Raw genomic sequence first — 15,504 nt, forward strand, 5'->3', positions numbered from 1 at the left:
TTTGCGACATGGACTTGAGTCACTCACACACTGACTTAAGATGTCCTCAAAAGACTTATCTTTATTTTACTATCTCTCCCAAGGAGGTTATGTGTTTCCTTGTCTGTTTGTCAGCAGGATTACACAAAACCCACTGAACCCATTTGGATCGGACTTGGCAGAGGGATGGGACATGGTCCAGGGGAGAACCCAGTAAATTCTGGAGCATGTACAGATCTGCACTCTACTAAGCGCCTTTTCAATTCTTTAAAATGTTTTTGGCATTTTTACATTAAAGCTCCATATAGTCTAAATGTCTCTGTCCATGTGTAGTTTGATTATAAAGCAGGTCTAGGTTCTGTATTAATACTGTGAAAGTATCAAAGCCTCAGTCCACAGAGAAATGCACACAGCCTGTATTCAGAAACTGAGCCTTCAAACCAGCCGTCAGGACTTCTGGAGCTTTGTGATGTCACAACAAAGCAGTCACCGCTCTCAGCCATGCCCCAAGCCCCGCCCACCTGGACCCAACCTTGCAGGATTTGGTTTCTCTGAGTGTTTTTATGAAATCAGCTATTTTCAGCTGATCTCTATTCAGGACTCTTAGTAGTTTATATTCAGCCTTCGGTAGAGCATAGCCGGACCACTGTAGTCCAAATGTCTATTGGTCTAATTTCAGTGCTGACTGACCATCACCATTTGCATTTATTTGCATTTAGAGCCTCCTCTCTTCTGATTGGCTCACTAACCTGTTGTTACTAGAGCTGCAGAGAGAAGCCTGAGAGAGGAGATGTAAAACTACACTGAGATGGTTTTTGGTTCTTAAAACCACAAATATATCTTCTTATGGATCAACACTTCAAATAAAACACAGAAGAAGAGGAACATATTGAAAAGGAAATGTCTGAAAATCTGAATTTCATTCCCTACTTTACCATCATGTGTAAGTTATATAAAGGAGTGATGATGAAGCATGACATGGTTTGAATCCTTAAGATACTGTATGTTAGTACAGTGTACTCAGCAGACTGGATGCAGATCGTTCATCACAACCATTAGAGCTTGAGATTTGACTTGGACTTGTGAGCATCTGTGACACAATGTAAAAAAATGTGGCCTGTGAAATCGTCCACTTTGGATGATCCAACCACTTTATTTGATATATTGAAAACAACTGACAGCATTTGAATCCTACATGAACTTCTTCAGGTAGAATAATGGTTTGTGTTTGTCTTTATTTAATGATTGTTCAGAGCTTGTTGATGTCTCCTGATAACCATCATATGTGCAGGAGGATGATGGGGCTCATCTCCATCCACCATCCATGCAGAACAGAGCGTGGAGATGGTTGTGTTGATGTTTGATGCTATGCCGCTGAATACCTGCTGTGCAGAAGTGTGACTGATGTGTATCTGTCAGCTCAGCTCTGTATGCTTACATAAGACAGCAGAAAGCATGAAGGGAACCATAAGAGTGGACCGCCACATCTGTGTCAAACCGAGGTCAGACACCATCAGAACATGTCAGTAACTCTTTTTTTTAATGAATTTAATGATTAAACTTTTACTTTTTGCAGCCCTTGTTTTGTCTGGACTTTTTTGGGAGTGTTTTTAGAGTTTTTAGAGCATTTTCTGGCAAACTAAACTACATCATCTTCATGTGAAATGACTTTAAATGAAGCTACAGGTTCAACACTGCAGGTTGTGCAGCTGTACATGAGCTGAAGCCTCAACAGTTGAACAAAGTGATCGAGAACCACTGAACCGCAGAACAGGACTGTGTGTGTGTGTGTGTGTGTGTGTGTGTGTGTGTGAGAGTGTGTGTGTTTTGTGTTATTGCTAAACAAAAGTAGACGAGTCAGGGTTATTTGTACCTGCATCACTGTTATGTACCATTTACACACACACTCACACACACACACACACACACACACACACACACACACACACACACACACACACACACACACACACACACACACACACACACACACAGAGTAACCTGATCTGCTGACACGGTGGTTTATCAGCATCTAAAAACAAGCCCTTATCTGACATCCAGAACTTTCTGCTCTGAATAAAACTGAACTGAGACTCAGTGTTCATATTCCCCTCAGTGTGTTCATCATCACACTTCAGACAGCAGAGTGTGTTTCAAGGACTCTGGTTCCTGGTCTGGTCTCAGTTACTGGGGACCAAGCAGACCATTTAACTGAATCCTGTGTCACTGGGAGACTCCACTTTGTGATCACGGTGATAACAGTCATAGTGAGTGCACCAGTGAAGCAACATGTCAGGACTGAAGGCTTTATCTTACCTTTAATTACAGTTGTTCTCTGACTGGCTGCAGCGATAACACTGTTGCTACCAGGACAATGGCGCACATTGACCGACTGGTCCTAACATCTCCAAAAATACCAGAGGAAATTTCCAAACAAGATACCGTATATATGAAGTCTCAATAGAAAAAAAGAACGTAATGCAGTGATATAACAGTCCTTGGGTAAATGGTAAATGGACTTTACACTTATACAGCGCTTTTCTAGTCTTACTGACCACTCAAAGTGCTTTACAGTACTTGCCACATTCACCAATTCACTCATTCATACATCACACCCATACGGCCACAAACACAAGAGTGATCAGTTTGAAGGTGAACGGTGAATAGAATAATTACGTTCTACCAATCACATATTTTTAATTATTTTTAATAAAAATCAGCTGATAATGATTGGTCAGGAACTGTGTCTCCATCACAGAGTTCATCTACCAGTTGATTTTTACACTGTAAAATATCCCAAACACCAGAGACCTGGATCATAATTCTTAAATAACTACATTAAAGGATCCTTATCAAAAATGCTTTTTTCAAATCACCCAAATTGGTGCGGTTCTGCCTGAGAAGCCCATGGTTACATAAATAAACTCAGCTCCAAGCTCCAAGCTGCCGTCTTTACTGACACTTTAATATTGACACATTATTTTAAAATGGGAAACACCAACATCATAAGTGTTAATCTGCAGTTTCCTTCATCATTGGTCTGACAATGTCTGATAAATCAGGAGTCTTTATGTCAAAAAAGATTGGCTGATTTGAAAGTCTCAAATATTAAACTGTATGAGCTCCAAAAATCCAGACTCAATTGAGCTTGAATATTCATGTGTTCATAACATCACAGCTGCAATGTTTACATTTCTGATAACTGATCAATCATTTGAGAAGTTTCAAAGAAAATAAATTCTCTGGTTTCTGCTTCTCAAATGTAAATTTCTGCAAGTGTCTTTAGTCCTCTGTGACTGTAAACTGAATATACTGTTCACCTTGAACTCTGGGAAAACTGTGATCGACATTTTATAAACCAAATGATTAATTGAGGGAATTATTGATAAATTAATTGATAATGAAAATGAATACAGGTTATCTACCATACACAGTATGTATGATGTGACACAGTGGGGTTATAAAACAGAGCAACTGTTTTAACATGTAAACAAGGGTGTGGGGGAACTGAAAGCACACTGCACACGCACACACACACACACGCACACACAAACGCACACACAAACGCACACACAAACGGACACACACACACACAAACACATTTGAATCATTCATTAGAAAATAGGAGAGTAAACAGGGTGCGATAAACAATAGACGCCCTTAAAAAATTTCCAGGACCGGCCCAATACTTATGATCTTACACACACACACACACACATACACACACACACACTTCCCAAATACATTCCAGAGTTCTTGTGGGAACTCCTGGAGAATTACAGCATCTCAATGTAACCCAGTTGGCTTCAAGGTCACCTTCACTAACCTGTCTGTCCGCTCATACCTCTCCCTCTCTCTCTCTCTCTCTCTCTCTCTCTCTCTCTCTCTCTCTGTCTCTCTGCCCCCCCGGTTCACTGTCAGCGTCAGGGTCTAGAATAGCCTGCCGGCTGTCGACAGATGAAGATAAGATCAGTCAGGCTGGTGTGAAAACAAACTGGATGATAAAACTGGATGACAACTTTAACAGACAAGGACAGAGAGAGAGAGGGAGAGAGAGACTGGCAGAAGTCAGTATTTCTCTAAAAAAAAAGAGAATCTCCAGTCTCTTAACTTCTGCAGCACAAATGTGATACTCTGTCTTTTCAGACTTAATTAAACTCCTCAGTGCCTCCGTTGGATCCAGTCCAACTCTGGTCCTGGGTCAGATCTCCAGAGTACACACAAATAGCTGTAATCATAATCCCGGTCTGGGTTCAAGGTGGTCTTTAATAAAGGCCAGGGTATCAAACACACAACACCACCCTCAAAGTTTCCTCTGATGAAAGTCACCAAGAGTCATTTACCCAGTCAGTTGGACCAGCTAACTGTTGACTGGTCTAGCTGACGGGTCCAGGGTAAACAACTCTTGTTGACTTTCATCAGAGGAAACTTTGAGGCCTTTTTACATCGTCACATCCACATCACTATGGATTATCTATAAAGTCTGGTGAAATACAAAGTCAGCTTGAAGCCCCTTCTTGACTTGATGTATTGTGGGTTTGGAGAGTCCTCAACACACAGTGTGGTGAAATCCAGACATTTGGCCATTGTTTCCCGAGGGGAAGTTATTATCGCCACTCCCCACGCTCTGCTGTGCTAACCTGGGGTTTCCTTGTAGGCTGTGATGAGGTCAAAGAGTAGACAACAAATATTTCTGCATCGTCTATATTCACACCATAATCCCTGTGAGTTGGCTGACGGACATGAGTTGGTATGTATTACCCTCTCATGGTTTGTTTCTTACCTGATAGGGGCTCTCTGGGTTTGACCTCCTCCACGACCTCCTCCTGCACCAGCTGCTCCTCAGGGCCCTGAGATGAGTGGTCAGCCATGGACTCCCTCTTTAGCTTGCCAAGACCCACCATCTTCATGAAGGACAGGCGGCGGCTGGTGGAGTCACACTCGCTCTCCGAACAGTTCAGCTCGCCATTGGTGAAAGACTCCTTATAGGAGCTCAGGGTGTCACGATATTTCCCTGCAAACCTGAGAGTGACAGAAATGATACAGACTCTGCTCATCCTCTATTGTAGCAACAAAGTCCCATGATCCCTCCTCACCTCAACAAACTCATAAACTCTCTTTCCTTCATCACTTCCCACATCTCCCTTAACCCCAACAACTTTTACCCTGACAAACTCCCACCAAGTCCTACTGTAGCTCTTTACCCTAACAATCTCCCATGATTCCTCTCTACCTTAACAATCTCCCATCATCCATCCTTACATTAACTGAATCAACTCACCCTTTTTAACTCCAACCTTTACCTCAACAGATTTCCCTTGTTGCTTTTTATCTCAAAAAAGTCACCTGATAACTAAAACAAACTCTCATCATCCCTCTTTGGCTTCAGCTCCTCCCATCTTTCTTAACATCAACAAACTTTCATCATTTCACTTTCTCTCAACAGACGACCCTTCTCCCTGTCAACCTTAACAAGCTCCAATCTTCTCGCTTTACCTCAACAGTTTTTATCCCACCTTACCTGAGCAGACTTCCTTCAGAGCTCCTCCTCCCCCTCTTCTTTTTCTCTGCAGGTGATGGGGTTCCCTGCAGCGACCCCTGTGGGGAGGGGGTTGCACTTCCTTTGTTCCTCACTGACACTCTCAGGGTCTTCCCCAACTTCCCAAGAGTCTTCAGTGGCGACTTAAACTTGAAGGAACTCTTTGCTGAACCTCCTCCTCCTCCACTTCCCTTTTTCCCCTCGTTGGCCTCGTTCTCATCCTCCTCATCCTCAAATGGGTTGCGGTCCCTCGGCACGTCGCCGTCCAGGAGAGAGCTGCCGGGTGACCAGTGGTTGCCATGGCCGCTGCTGTCATGGATGCTGTCGTCGTCGTCGAAGGGGTTGTGATGGTGATGGTGGGGGGTGATGTTGAGGCTCATCCTGCGGAGGATTAAAGCGTTGTCTAGAGTTGGACCACCGCCTTTCAGGCGCACTGGGAGGTTCTTGAGGATGGGCATGATGGAGCTGGGGGAGGGGGAACAGGGAGGGAGGAACCTAGGGAGGAAGGGGAGGGAGATGAAGTTATCAATGTTCTTTGTAGCCATGTGACTCAGTTATAGAATCACCAGTGAAAGACAGAAACCATGACAGTCAGGCATGAAGTACAAGTCAAACACAAACTGTTCTACACAAAAAGAAAAAAAAAGACAGAGGACTCATCACCCTAAAGGCCAGACCCATCCAGATTCTATAACATCCAAATCCTGAATAGTTTCTACAGTCGAGTTAAGAAAATCTACAACCAGAGCTGAACAGGTGGGAACCTTGAGGTTACAACCAGACAGCACTACCTCAACCTGATCTGGTCAGACCGGGACAGTCACTGCTTTCTTAAAGCTCCATATAGTCTAAAGATCCAGTCTAAAGTCCATGTGTTCTTTGAGTATAAAGCAGGTCTAGGTTCTATATTAATACTGTGAAAGTATCAAAGTGCTCAGTCCACAGAGCAATGCACACAGCCTGTATTCAGAAACTGAGGCTTAAAACCAGCCGTCAGAACTTCTGGAACTTTGTGATGTCACAACAAAGCAGTCACCACCCTCAGCCATGCCTCAAACCCCGCCCACCTGGACCCACCATCCAGCCTTGCAGGATTTGGTTTCTCTGAGTTTTTACCTGAAATCTGCTATATTTTTATTGGATCACTCAGAAAACATTCAGCCAATCAGAAGAAAGGCTCAAAACCTCCTCTCTTCTGATTGGCTCACCGACCTGTTGTTATTAGAGCTCCAGAGAGAAGCCTGAGAGAGGAGATGTAAAACTACACTGAGATGTAGTTATATATTTTCGTCTGGATCAACACTTGAAATACAACACAGGAGAAGAGGAAAATATGGAGCTTTAAAAATATTATTATTACTGCACACTTTGACAAAACAGTGGAGTCTATGTCTGCTAAGGTTTCCAATCCACCACGTTCCTGAGATCAACAATCGTATCCTCTGTTTTGCTAAAGTTAAGATGAAGGAATAACTGTTGGCACCATCAGTCATTAATTTAGGCTACAAGCTGCAGAGGACCAGTGGAAAACTTTGCACTTCAAAATGAACCAAATATAATAAATGAGTAAATAAATAGTCCCCTGCCTCAGCACTGATTACAGCTGCTATTAGAAGCTGCTCAGCTAACTGCTCTCTGGAGAACATTTCAGATGTGTGCCCATTTAAATGACCTTTTATCTTTATTTCTTTATATGTCAAAGTGAAGGGAAATCAGAGGCACAAAAGTTAATAATTAATCACTGCACTCCAAACAAAAACTAGAACTTCTAACCTCACCTTGTCTTCATCTAATGCATGTGCTGATGAAGACTGTGAGATACAGCTGAAAGCCCTGAACAAACCTATAAAGTGAGCCTCCTTTGTTAAACATTTTTTATTAAAAAGAAAAGTTTAGTTTTTTTAAATTTGAATAAAACTGATACATTTAAATGATAAGTTATAAAATGACTTCCTGTGATGATTATTTCTTTTTACTGTTATTTTTAATGATTCAACCATGAGTCACTGAAGCTGTGAATTTGAAATATGTTGCAGTCCAGTTCTCTGCTCTTTCAAATGATGTACTCACAGCACAGCATCTCTTCTACATTGACCACACCTGAAGAATCGGTCTGTTGTGTTCAGACAATGTTGTGGTCTTTTAGCCTTTGAGCTGCTGATAAGACCCCACCCTCACTGAGACAGTCACTTTATGACAGCTGCTCAGATAACACAGAAGTCGGGACTGAAGCAAACACTTGGTGACGCACAGTCACCATGGAAACGCATTTGCCTCCTCCACCTCCTGAAAGATGCCCAGTTGAGTTCAGGTCAAGGACAGAGGAGGGGGCAGTTTGACCTTTCTTACAGTGGAAGATTCATTCATCCTTCTCAACCAATATAACATTCAACCAAAGACTCACAGACACAAATGTCCCTTTATAATCAACTATCTACACCACTGGTTTGTGAGTTAGTGCAAAATCCATTAGCATATTCATGTTAAAGGTACTATATGTAACAATGTGAAGCTATTAACATTTATTTATCACTTTTTTATTACTGCTGTGTGAACAAATTGTAACAAAAATTTAAAACTGAGACTTTCTTGTTTGCTTACAACAGCCTGTGGACTGATTTCTATGTGATGTTTATGCTTGATCCTGGGCCTCAAAGTTATAGGTTTTCATGAATGACAGAACAGTGAGTAGCATCAACTGGTAGTCAAGCTAGCTTCCAGAGACAATAGCCTACTGCTGCCATAAGAAGGCAGTGAATTACATGATGAATACAAACAGGCATCAGATCTTTTATGGGACAGAATGCTGGTCTTTTTTCTTTTTTTTTTAAAGAATTTTTTGGGCTTTTTGTGCCTTTAATGGACAGGACAGTAGAGGGACAGGAAATGGGGAATGACACACAGGAAAGGGCTGTCCGATGCAGGAGTCGAACCAGGGGCCAGCTGCAGTGAGGACTGTAGCCTCTATATATGGGGCGCCTGCATAACCCACTGCGCTACGCGACGCCCCAGAATGCTGTTCTGAGATGAGATGTAAGGAGAGACATCAGTTCTAGGGTTGCTCAGTTTGAATTTTTTTTACAACCAATAGATGACACTCGTTAACCTTCCATTAACCACTAACGGACAAGATTAAAGTGTACTATTTAGAATGGACGAGTGTCTGTGACCCATTAAAAAAATACCAATACAACAAATGTTTGGTTTTTTATAATACAGGGTTTATTTTTACATGTGCAGAACCGGCATAATAGCTTTGATCTATTCTTCCTCGAGTGAGCTGCTACCTGCTGTGCAAAGTAATAAAACAGATCTGGTCCTCCTGTAAAAGTTTTGGAGCTTCTGTATGAGATGCTTCGATCAGTGATTGTGTGTTTTTAAAACTTATCCGTGGGCTGCTGCTCACTCTTTCATCCTGGAGCTCAGTGTAGCCCCAGTGTTTGTAGTTAAACAGCACCGTGCTGGACAGGTGACAGGTGTGTCTACAGTGTCTGTGCTCTGAAAGATGTCACAGCTGGAAAAGAGGAAAAAAAGTATGTTCACTCTGGTGTTGTGTTTACATCACTGTTGATCGGAGCCGATAAATACCTGCATTTACTGCGGAATCATGTGACCCAGGTGTGAATGCTTTTGTTCCATTGTCTCCCGTGGAAAAGGAGCTTTAATGAACTAGAGGTGAAAATCACAAATCAAGTTCATTTCAAAGCCTCGTAGTCAATTCAACCCATGATGAAGCAAATCAAGACAGCACAGGTGTGTGGTTGACGCACATCACACTGTCAGTATGATGTCCTTCACACAACTGACTCTTCAAACGGTCCACATCAATGTGAAATGGCACTTACACCCAAACAATGTGAGTCCAAAAGGTAAAGTTTAACTAGGAACTTGCTCTGTTTTTTTCAATACCTGACTTTGTGCCATGGCAACAGATAATGCTCATTTCTGATTGGCTGCCAGGTGTCTGTTCTTCAACAACCACACTGATGCTTCAGGCTCTTTTGGCAGTTTAATCACTCAAGGAACCCTGAGCTCAAGGATCAGTTGAAACTTTCTGGGCTCCCACAGTTGTTTGACTCTACTCTGACCATAGTAACAGAAAACCCTAGTCTCTGATTGGCCAGCTCGTAATTACAGTTTAACCTTTGTTCAGAGATCAAGGTGTACTAACCTGCAGGTAACCATAGCAACAATATTGATGCTGGACTACAAACACACCATAAAACACAGAGGCGTCACTGACAGAGCTGCTCCTCAGTGAGCAGGTCGACGGGAAGTCAGGTCCACCCAGGTATAAAACAGCTGATGTCACATGGTCCCACAGCCATAAACTCATCAAACATTAACGGACGGCGGGTTTTTCCTGAGCAGAGATCAGCTCAGTCACGATAATGATTCATGAAAACTTCTCAATGACTGAGAGTTTCAGATGAATGAAAATACTGATAAGAATTTCGTTCTCTGTAAGTAGACGACCTTCTATCATGAGTACAGTCTCTAAAACTTTATCTGGGATTCATGTGAAACCACCGGTGCAGACAGGAAGTGGAGGACCCGGACAGTACCATGAGAGACCCGTGTTTTACCCTCCAGTGATCCAGACTTGTTCATTTTGTAAACTAGTAAGAGTGTGTTTGAGCTGATATTCAAATTCTTTTCTTTTTTGACTCAAATATGAAAAAAAAGATAGTGTCTCTGTATCAAGTCCTCTCACAACAGAACAATTAGTTTTAGACAATTTTCCATCCAATACATCTGAAAACCAAGAAGACCAAATTTATTAACTATCGGAGATGTTGGAGATGATATCTGGGTGTAATCATGGACCTGACACTTCCTCATTTATCTTAACACAATGTAAAGACAGCAAAGAAAGCAAGAACATGATGTTATTATGAGGCACTTTAAATGTTCTTCTTATTTTGCTGTTTTTAGTTCTTGTGATGATGTCGAAAGTGAAGGTAACTGATCCTTTACACAAAATATAGTAAAGACCATGTCTATGTCACAACACAAAAGAATCTGTGTCTTCAGTCTCTCTTCATATTAGAAACTGGACACAACAGGACCAGCAGATTTCTCAGAGACCCAATATACAGACAAACAGAGCAAAGACCACCTGAAGGATCACACTGCTGCAGTGGAGCTCATGAAAAAACAACACAATGGATGGGCCGAGCTGAAACATGAAGCCAACGCTGAAGTGACAAAACCAAAATCTAATGACCACTGGAGTCTGGCTCCAACAGTGAGTCAATCCCCATAGACTCCCATTTTAAACTGTCCAACCTTACAGCAGAAATAAACATGTCTACAGCCTGGTACAAAAACAGTTTTGGTCTCTAGAGCTAATTTCCTCCTTCATGACGACTGTTTATATAACTCACCTGTTTACATTTTATTAAGACTTAAAGTAGAATTGGTGTGGCCTCTTTGAGTGACAGGTAGGTGAACTCTGAGGTTCAAAACCACCCAAACACAACAGCTGCTTTTTAATAACTCATATCTGACATGTCCTGTTTTTTAGAACAGAGGTGAAACTAATGATCTTCATCATTACTCAATAACCAGTACTCAATTGTTCTCTTGGTTGGTTGTTTAGTTAATTCAGATTCATATTCTCAGTTCATTCTCTCTTGACTCTCAGAGTCGAGGTGATGTCTTCAAATGTCTTATTTTGTCCAAAAACCAAAGCCAAAGGTGAAAGGTAACTGAGTACTTTTTCTGCAGTACTGAAGTACAAGTTTGAGGTACTTGTGCTTTACTTGAGTATTTTCTGCCACTTTATACTTGTACTCCACTTTCTAAGCCTCATTTTTCTGTCAAACATATGATCAGTTTAAAATCTATAAACACAACAGTGTTTCACTTAGATGCTCACATCTGAACATAACAGTAACATATATAGAATAAACACACTTTTATCTGAACTAAAGATCCTGACTCTCCTCCCACCTCTGTTCAGTTCGTTCAGTTTGTTGATGGACTAATTGATTTACTGACCACGGATCATTTCACCTGGAGTGAAAAGAAATCTCAAACCAGAGAATCAAGTTTCAAGAGTGTGTGTGTGTGTTTGTGTGTGTGTGTGTGTGTGTGTGTGTGTGTGTGTGTGTGTGTGTGTGTGTGTGTGTGTGTGTGTGTGTGTGTGTGTGTGTGTGTGTGTGTGTGTGCATGAGGTGGACTGGGAGCGGATGTTGTTCATGCTGTTGGTTTCCAGTCTCAACAGCTCAGGACACACTGCTGCAGCCAGAAATAGAAACACACACACACACCTTCCATAACAGTGAGCATAAAGGAAAGTACTACACACACACACACACATGAACACTAAGGAAAACACACACAGACACACTGGTGCTCAGCGTGCAGGGCGAAGTGGGAAGTGATTCAGTAGTGTTGGTTCCATAAATACCCAGCAGCCCCGGCGGCAAGCTCAGGAAACCCATGCAGAGCCCAGTGGTGCTCACACACAATCTGTTTTCTTCAAGAGGGTCGCAGGGCATCGCGGAAGCTGCTGGACACAAACAATGGGAGCGGAAAGGACAGCGATAGTGTGACGGACCGAGGCGAGGACTCCTAGGTCTCTGAGCACCGCTGGGTGTGGTCCAGTCACAACTCCAGAATACCAGGACCAGGGTGGCAGGACCCGCAGCACGTTTTACACTGTTTGTTGAAGCTGAAGCTGGTCCTGGAGAACAGCTGAAAGCCAAAGTCGAGACCAGTTTTCAAACGATAAGATACGTCCACAAGGGGACATGGAGGGAGAGACATGAGACAAAGAAAGTGACAGGTGTGCACTAGCATCTTAAAAACTGGACGTGAATTAATGCACACACTGATGTCCCTCCAGAATAAACCTCCACAAAGCCACTAAGAAACTAAAGAAACCACAGGCTGCAGAACTTCATTCAGAATCCATCCATCCATCCATCCATCCATCCATCCATCCATCCATCCATCCATCCAGCCATTATCTATACCGCTCATCCTTATAGGTTCGCAGGGGGGCTGGAGCCAATTGCAGCTGACATTGGGTGAGGGCGGGGTACACCCTGGACAGGTCACCAGTCTATCAAAGGGCTGACATATAGAGACAAACAACGACTCACATTCACATTCATACCAGTGGGCATTTTAGAGTCAACAATTAACCTAATATGCATGTGTTTGGACTGTGGGAGGAAGCCAGAGTACCCAGAGAGAACCCCGCAGACACAGGGAGAACATGCAAACTCAACACAGAAAGGCCCCAAGCTCAGGTCTCAAACCCAGAACCTTCTTGCTGTGAAGTGACAGTGCTACCGCACCTCTGTGCCGCCCTCATTCAGAATCCTCCTGTTTTCAAGTTTCCTTCAGTATCACACTAATCCAGTGATAGCTGTCTGTACATCATGATACACTGCAGACAGGAGTTCTTCACAGATAATTTGGAAAAAATTTTCAAAATTTGAACAAATATAGGATAAAAAATGGGGCTCAAGTTTTTATCCCACAGTGTAACTCACAGAATCTACAGCAACAAAATCCATTAATATTAATAATAAAGTTAATAATCTTAACTTTTGTCCTGTGTGATTGATATAACTCAACAGTCTGTGTGGTGCAATGGAAAGGCCATTAAGCACAGGAGCAGTGATTCAAAGGTCTTAATACCACCACAGTCAAACTTTAAGAAAAGCAGAGAGTGAGACTGAAGACAGAATGTGAAGCCAAGGTCAGATACAACAGAGTCTAGATGATGCTGACTATGGCTGCAAAGACACATGTAAATGTGTCTACATATAAAGAGTGTTATGAGTAAATGGTGGTGATAGAGGAGCAGACATGCACAGTTGCCATATCTTTACAACATGTGCTGTGTACCAGGAGACTGAGTCAAAGAGAACATTTCATGTCTGTACAAGAGGAAAAGAAAACACACATGTTCAGACCTCACAGGTGTCCCACCTGTGTTTCATGTTATTCTGAGGGTTAAAAGATGGTGGTGATAACACACCAAGAGATGAGGAAGGACACACCTCAAAGACACAGACAGTTTTAAAAAGTCTGTCCATCAGTAAAACGTTCAGTCTGTGGAAGAACATCAAACTGCACAAACAATGAAATCAGAACGTTTGTCTCAGACTGAACATATAAGACAGCAGCCTGTCTGGTTTATACATTATTAAAGTAACACTGTGTAACTCTCGCTGAGCAGTGACAACAGCACCCTCTGCAGCCACAGATGGCAACTACAGGACACTGAGTGCATTTTCTGTTTTGGAGAGCTCTGGAAGCAGCGTAGCCCTGGAAGCTAACAGCTCTTGTACAGAAAACAGTCTGTCAGTCTCAGTACAAACCAGCAGTCACACTGTCCATTCATGTCAAGTCAGCATCCTGCTGACCTGAACATTTGAAGCCACAGCAGCTGTGTGCTAACATGTAGATGCTAGGAGCTAATGATGTCAGAACTGAATATACAGAGCTAGCTTCTTCTTTTAGCTAGCTAGTGTCACACACAGTATTGCACACTTCTCACAGGAGGTCGTACCTGCCCAACTCAAGAGTGAAAGAGGCATAGACATTTATAAATAGACGCAGCATCGGTCACTTCAGCCCCCTGCTGCGATATGTCAACATCGTTGCCATATTGGACCGGGCAAGACTACCCTGTAAACAAATAGGAATAAATAGAGGAGCTGTTGTTTTTCTGGATAAAAAGCTCTATAAACTTTATATTTCTCAATTGATTTCAATGAGTTGTTTTTATATTTGTGCAGTGAAAATAAAAGTTTAGTCACTAGTTACTTAGAATCGTGATAGTTTAGGCTGTAATCACTTATTTCCATAAGGATGAATGTGTATCAAATTTAGGTTCATAGAACTGAATTACATGGTGGAAAACAATTCATTATCATAAGGAATAGTGAGTAAAACAAATAAAATAAAATAAATGAAGTAAGATAGTGATACTATGGCTGTCAGTCTTCTGTCTATATTTTCATCAGTGAAAGGATGAGACACAACTTTATTGATCCCAGAGGAGAAATTCAAGTGTTAAAGCAGGATGACATATGTACATGATAGGCTATGGTAGAAAAAATAAGTAAACATATAATACACTTTAATATGGAATATATGTGTAATTTAGCATGAAGTGAGATGTAGTAGTAGTACAATATATAACAGTATAATACAACAGTATATATTATTATGTGTCTGCAATGCAATAGCATTATCCTCTAAATACAATGAGGTGTAACATGAATATATTTTAATATTAAAGCAGCAGCATAATATTAGATTAGGAATAGTAAATAGTAGCCTAAATTTAGCATAAATAGTAGTTTAATTTAGTAAATACAGTAATGTGAGTTTTAACTGTTCCTTATAACAATGAATTATTTTTCACCACATAAGTAATTCAGTTCATCCAAACCTAACGCTGATACACAGCTCCTTAGGAAAGCAGCGATTACAGCCTAAACTCTCCCGATTCTAAGTAATTAGTGACCAAACTTTTATTTAGACTCCACGTAGATCATAAACCCTGGAATATAAAAATGACTCATTGAAATATAAATGCTATAGAGCTTTTTATCCAGAAAAACTGAAGCTCCTCTGTTTACTTGCACTTGTTTACGGGGCAGGTCTTGCCTGGACCAATATGTCGGCATCGTTGACGTATGATCGAGTGGCCTATGTGGCATCTACATATCTATGTACACTATATAAAGAGGCACCATTGTCCCTGTTACAAGTCAGTGTCCCATCAAAAAGATTTTGCAGCGTGCACAGACCCACACTGACTGTCTGCTGAGGCATTTAACTGTAAAACCATCTTCAGATCTGTGCAGGTACAAGCGTTAGCATGTTGAATGTGCATGTGTGTCGTCCTCACACAAACGTCGATATGTTCAACACAACCTTTCAACATCACATGAAGTTGAAGAGGTAACAACCTTTCAACATCACAACACACAAACAGGAAACCAGGAAGAGAA

At 41.7% G+C, this 15,504-nt stretch overlaps 1 protein-coding gene across 1 annotated transcript in view; it reads right to left on the reverse strand.

Annotated features, from left to right (window-relative positions):
• The window catches only part of LOC111216875 (tumor necrosis factor alpha-induced protein 2-like), a 47,328-nt gene that overhangs the window by 19,127 nt on the left and 12,697 nt on the right, over positions 1-15,504 (reverse strand). The window contains exons 2-3 of the mRNA XM_022738517.1: positions 5,501-6,013; positions 4,763-5,001 (exon numbers count right to left, since the gene is read on the reverse strand). Coding sequence (XP_022594238.1) covers positions 4,763-5,001; positions 5,501-5,976 — 715 coding nt within the window. The 5' untranslated portion in view covers positions 5,977-6,013. The remainder of the gene's footprint in view (positions 1-4,762; positions 5,002-5,500; positions 6,014-15,504) is intronic.

This window comes from Seriola dumerili, unplaced genomic scaffold, assembly GCF_002260705.1.
Source record: "Seriola dumerili isolate Sdu_G_001 unplaced genomic scaffold, Sdu_1.0 BDQW01000036.1, whole genome shotgun sequence".
NCBI classification, from domain to species: domain Eukaryota; kingdom Metazoa; phylum Chordata; class Actinopteri; order Carangiformes; family Carangidae; genus Seriola; species Seriola dumerili.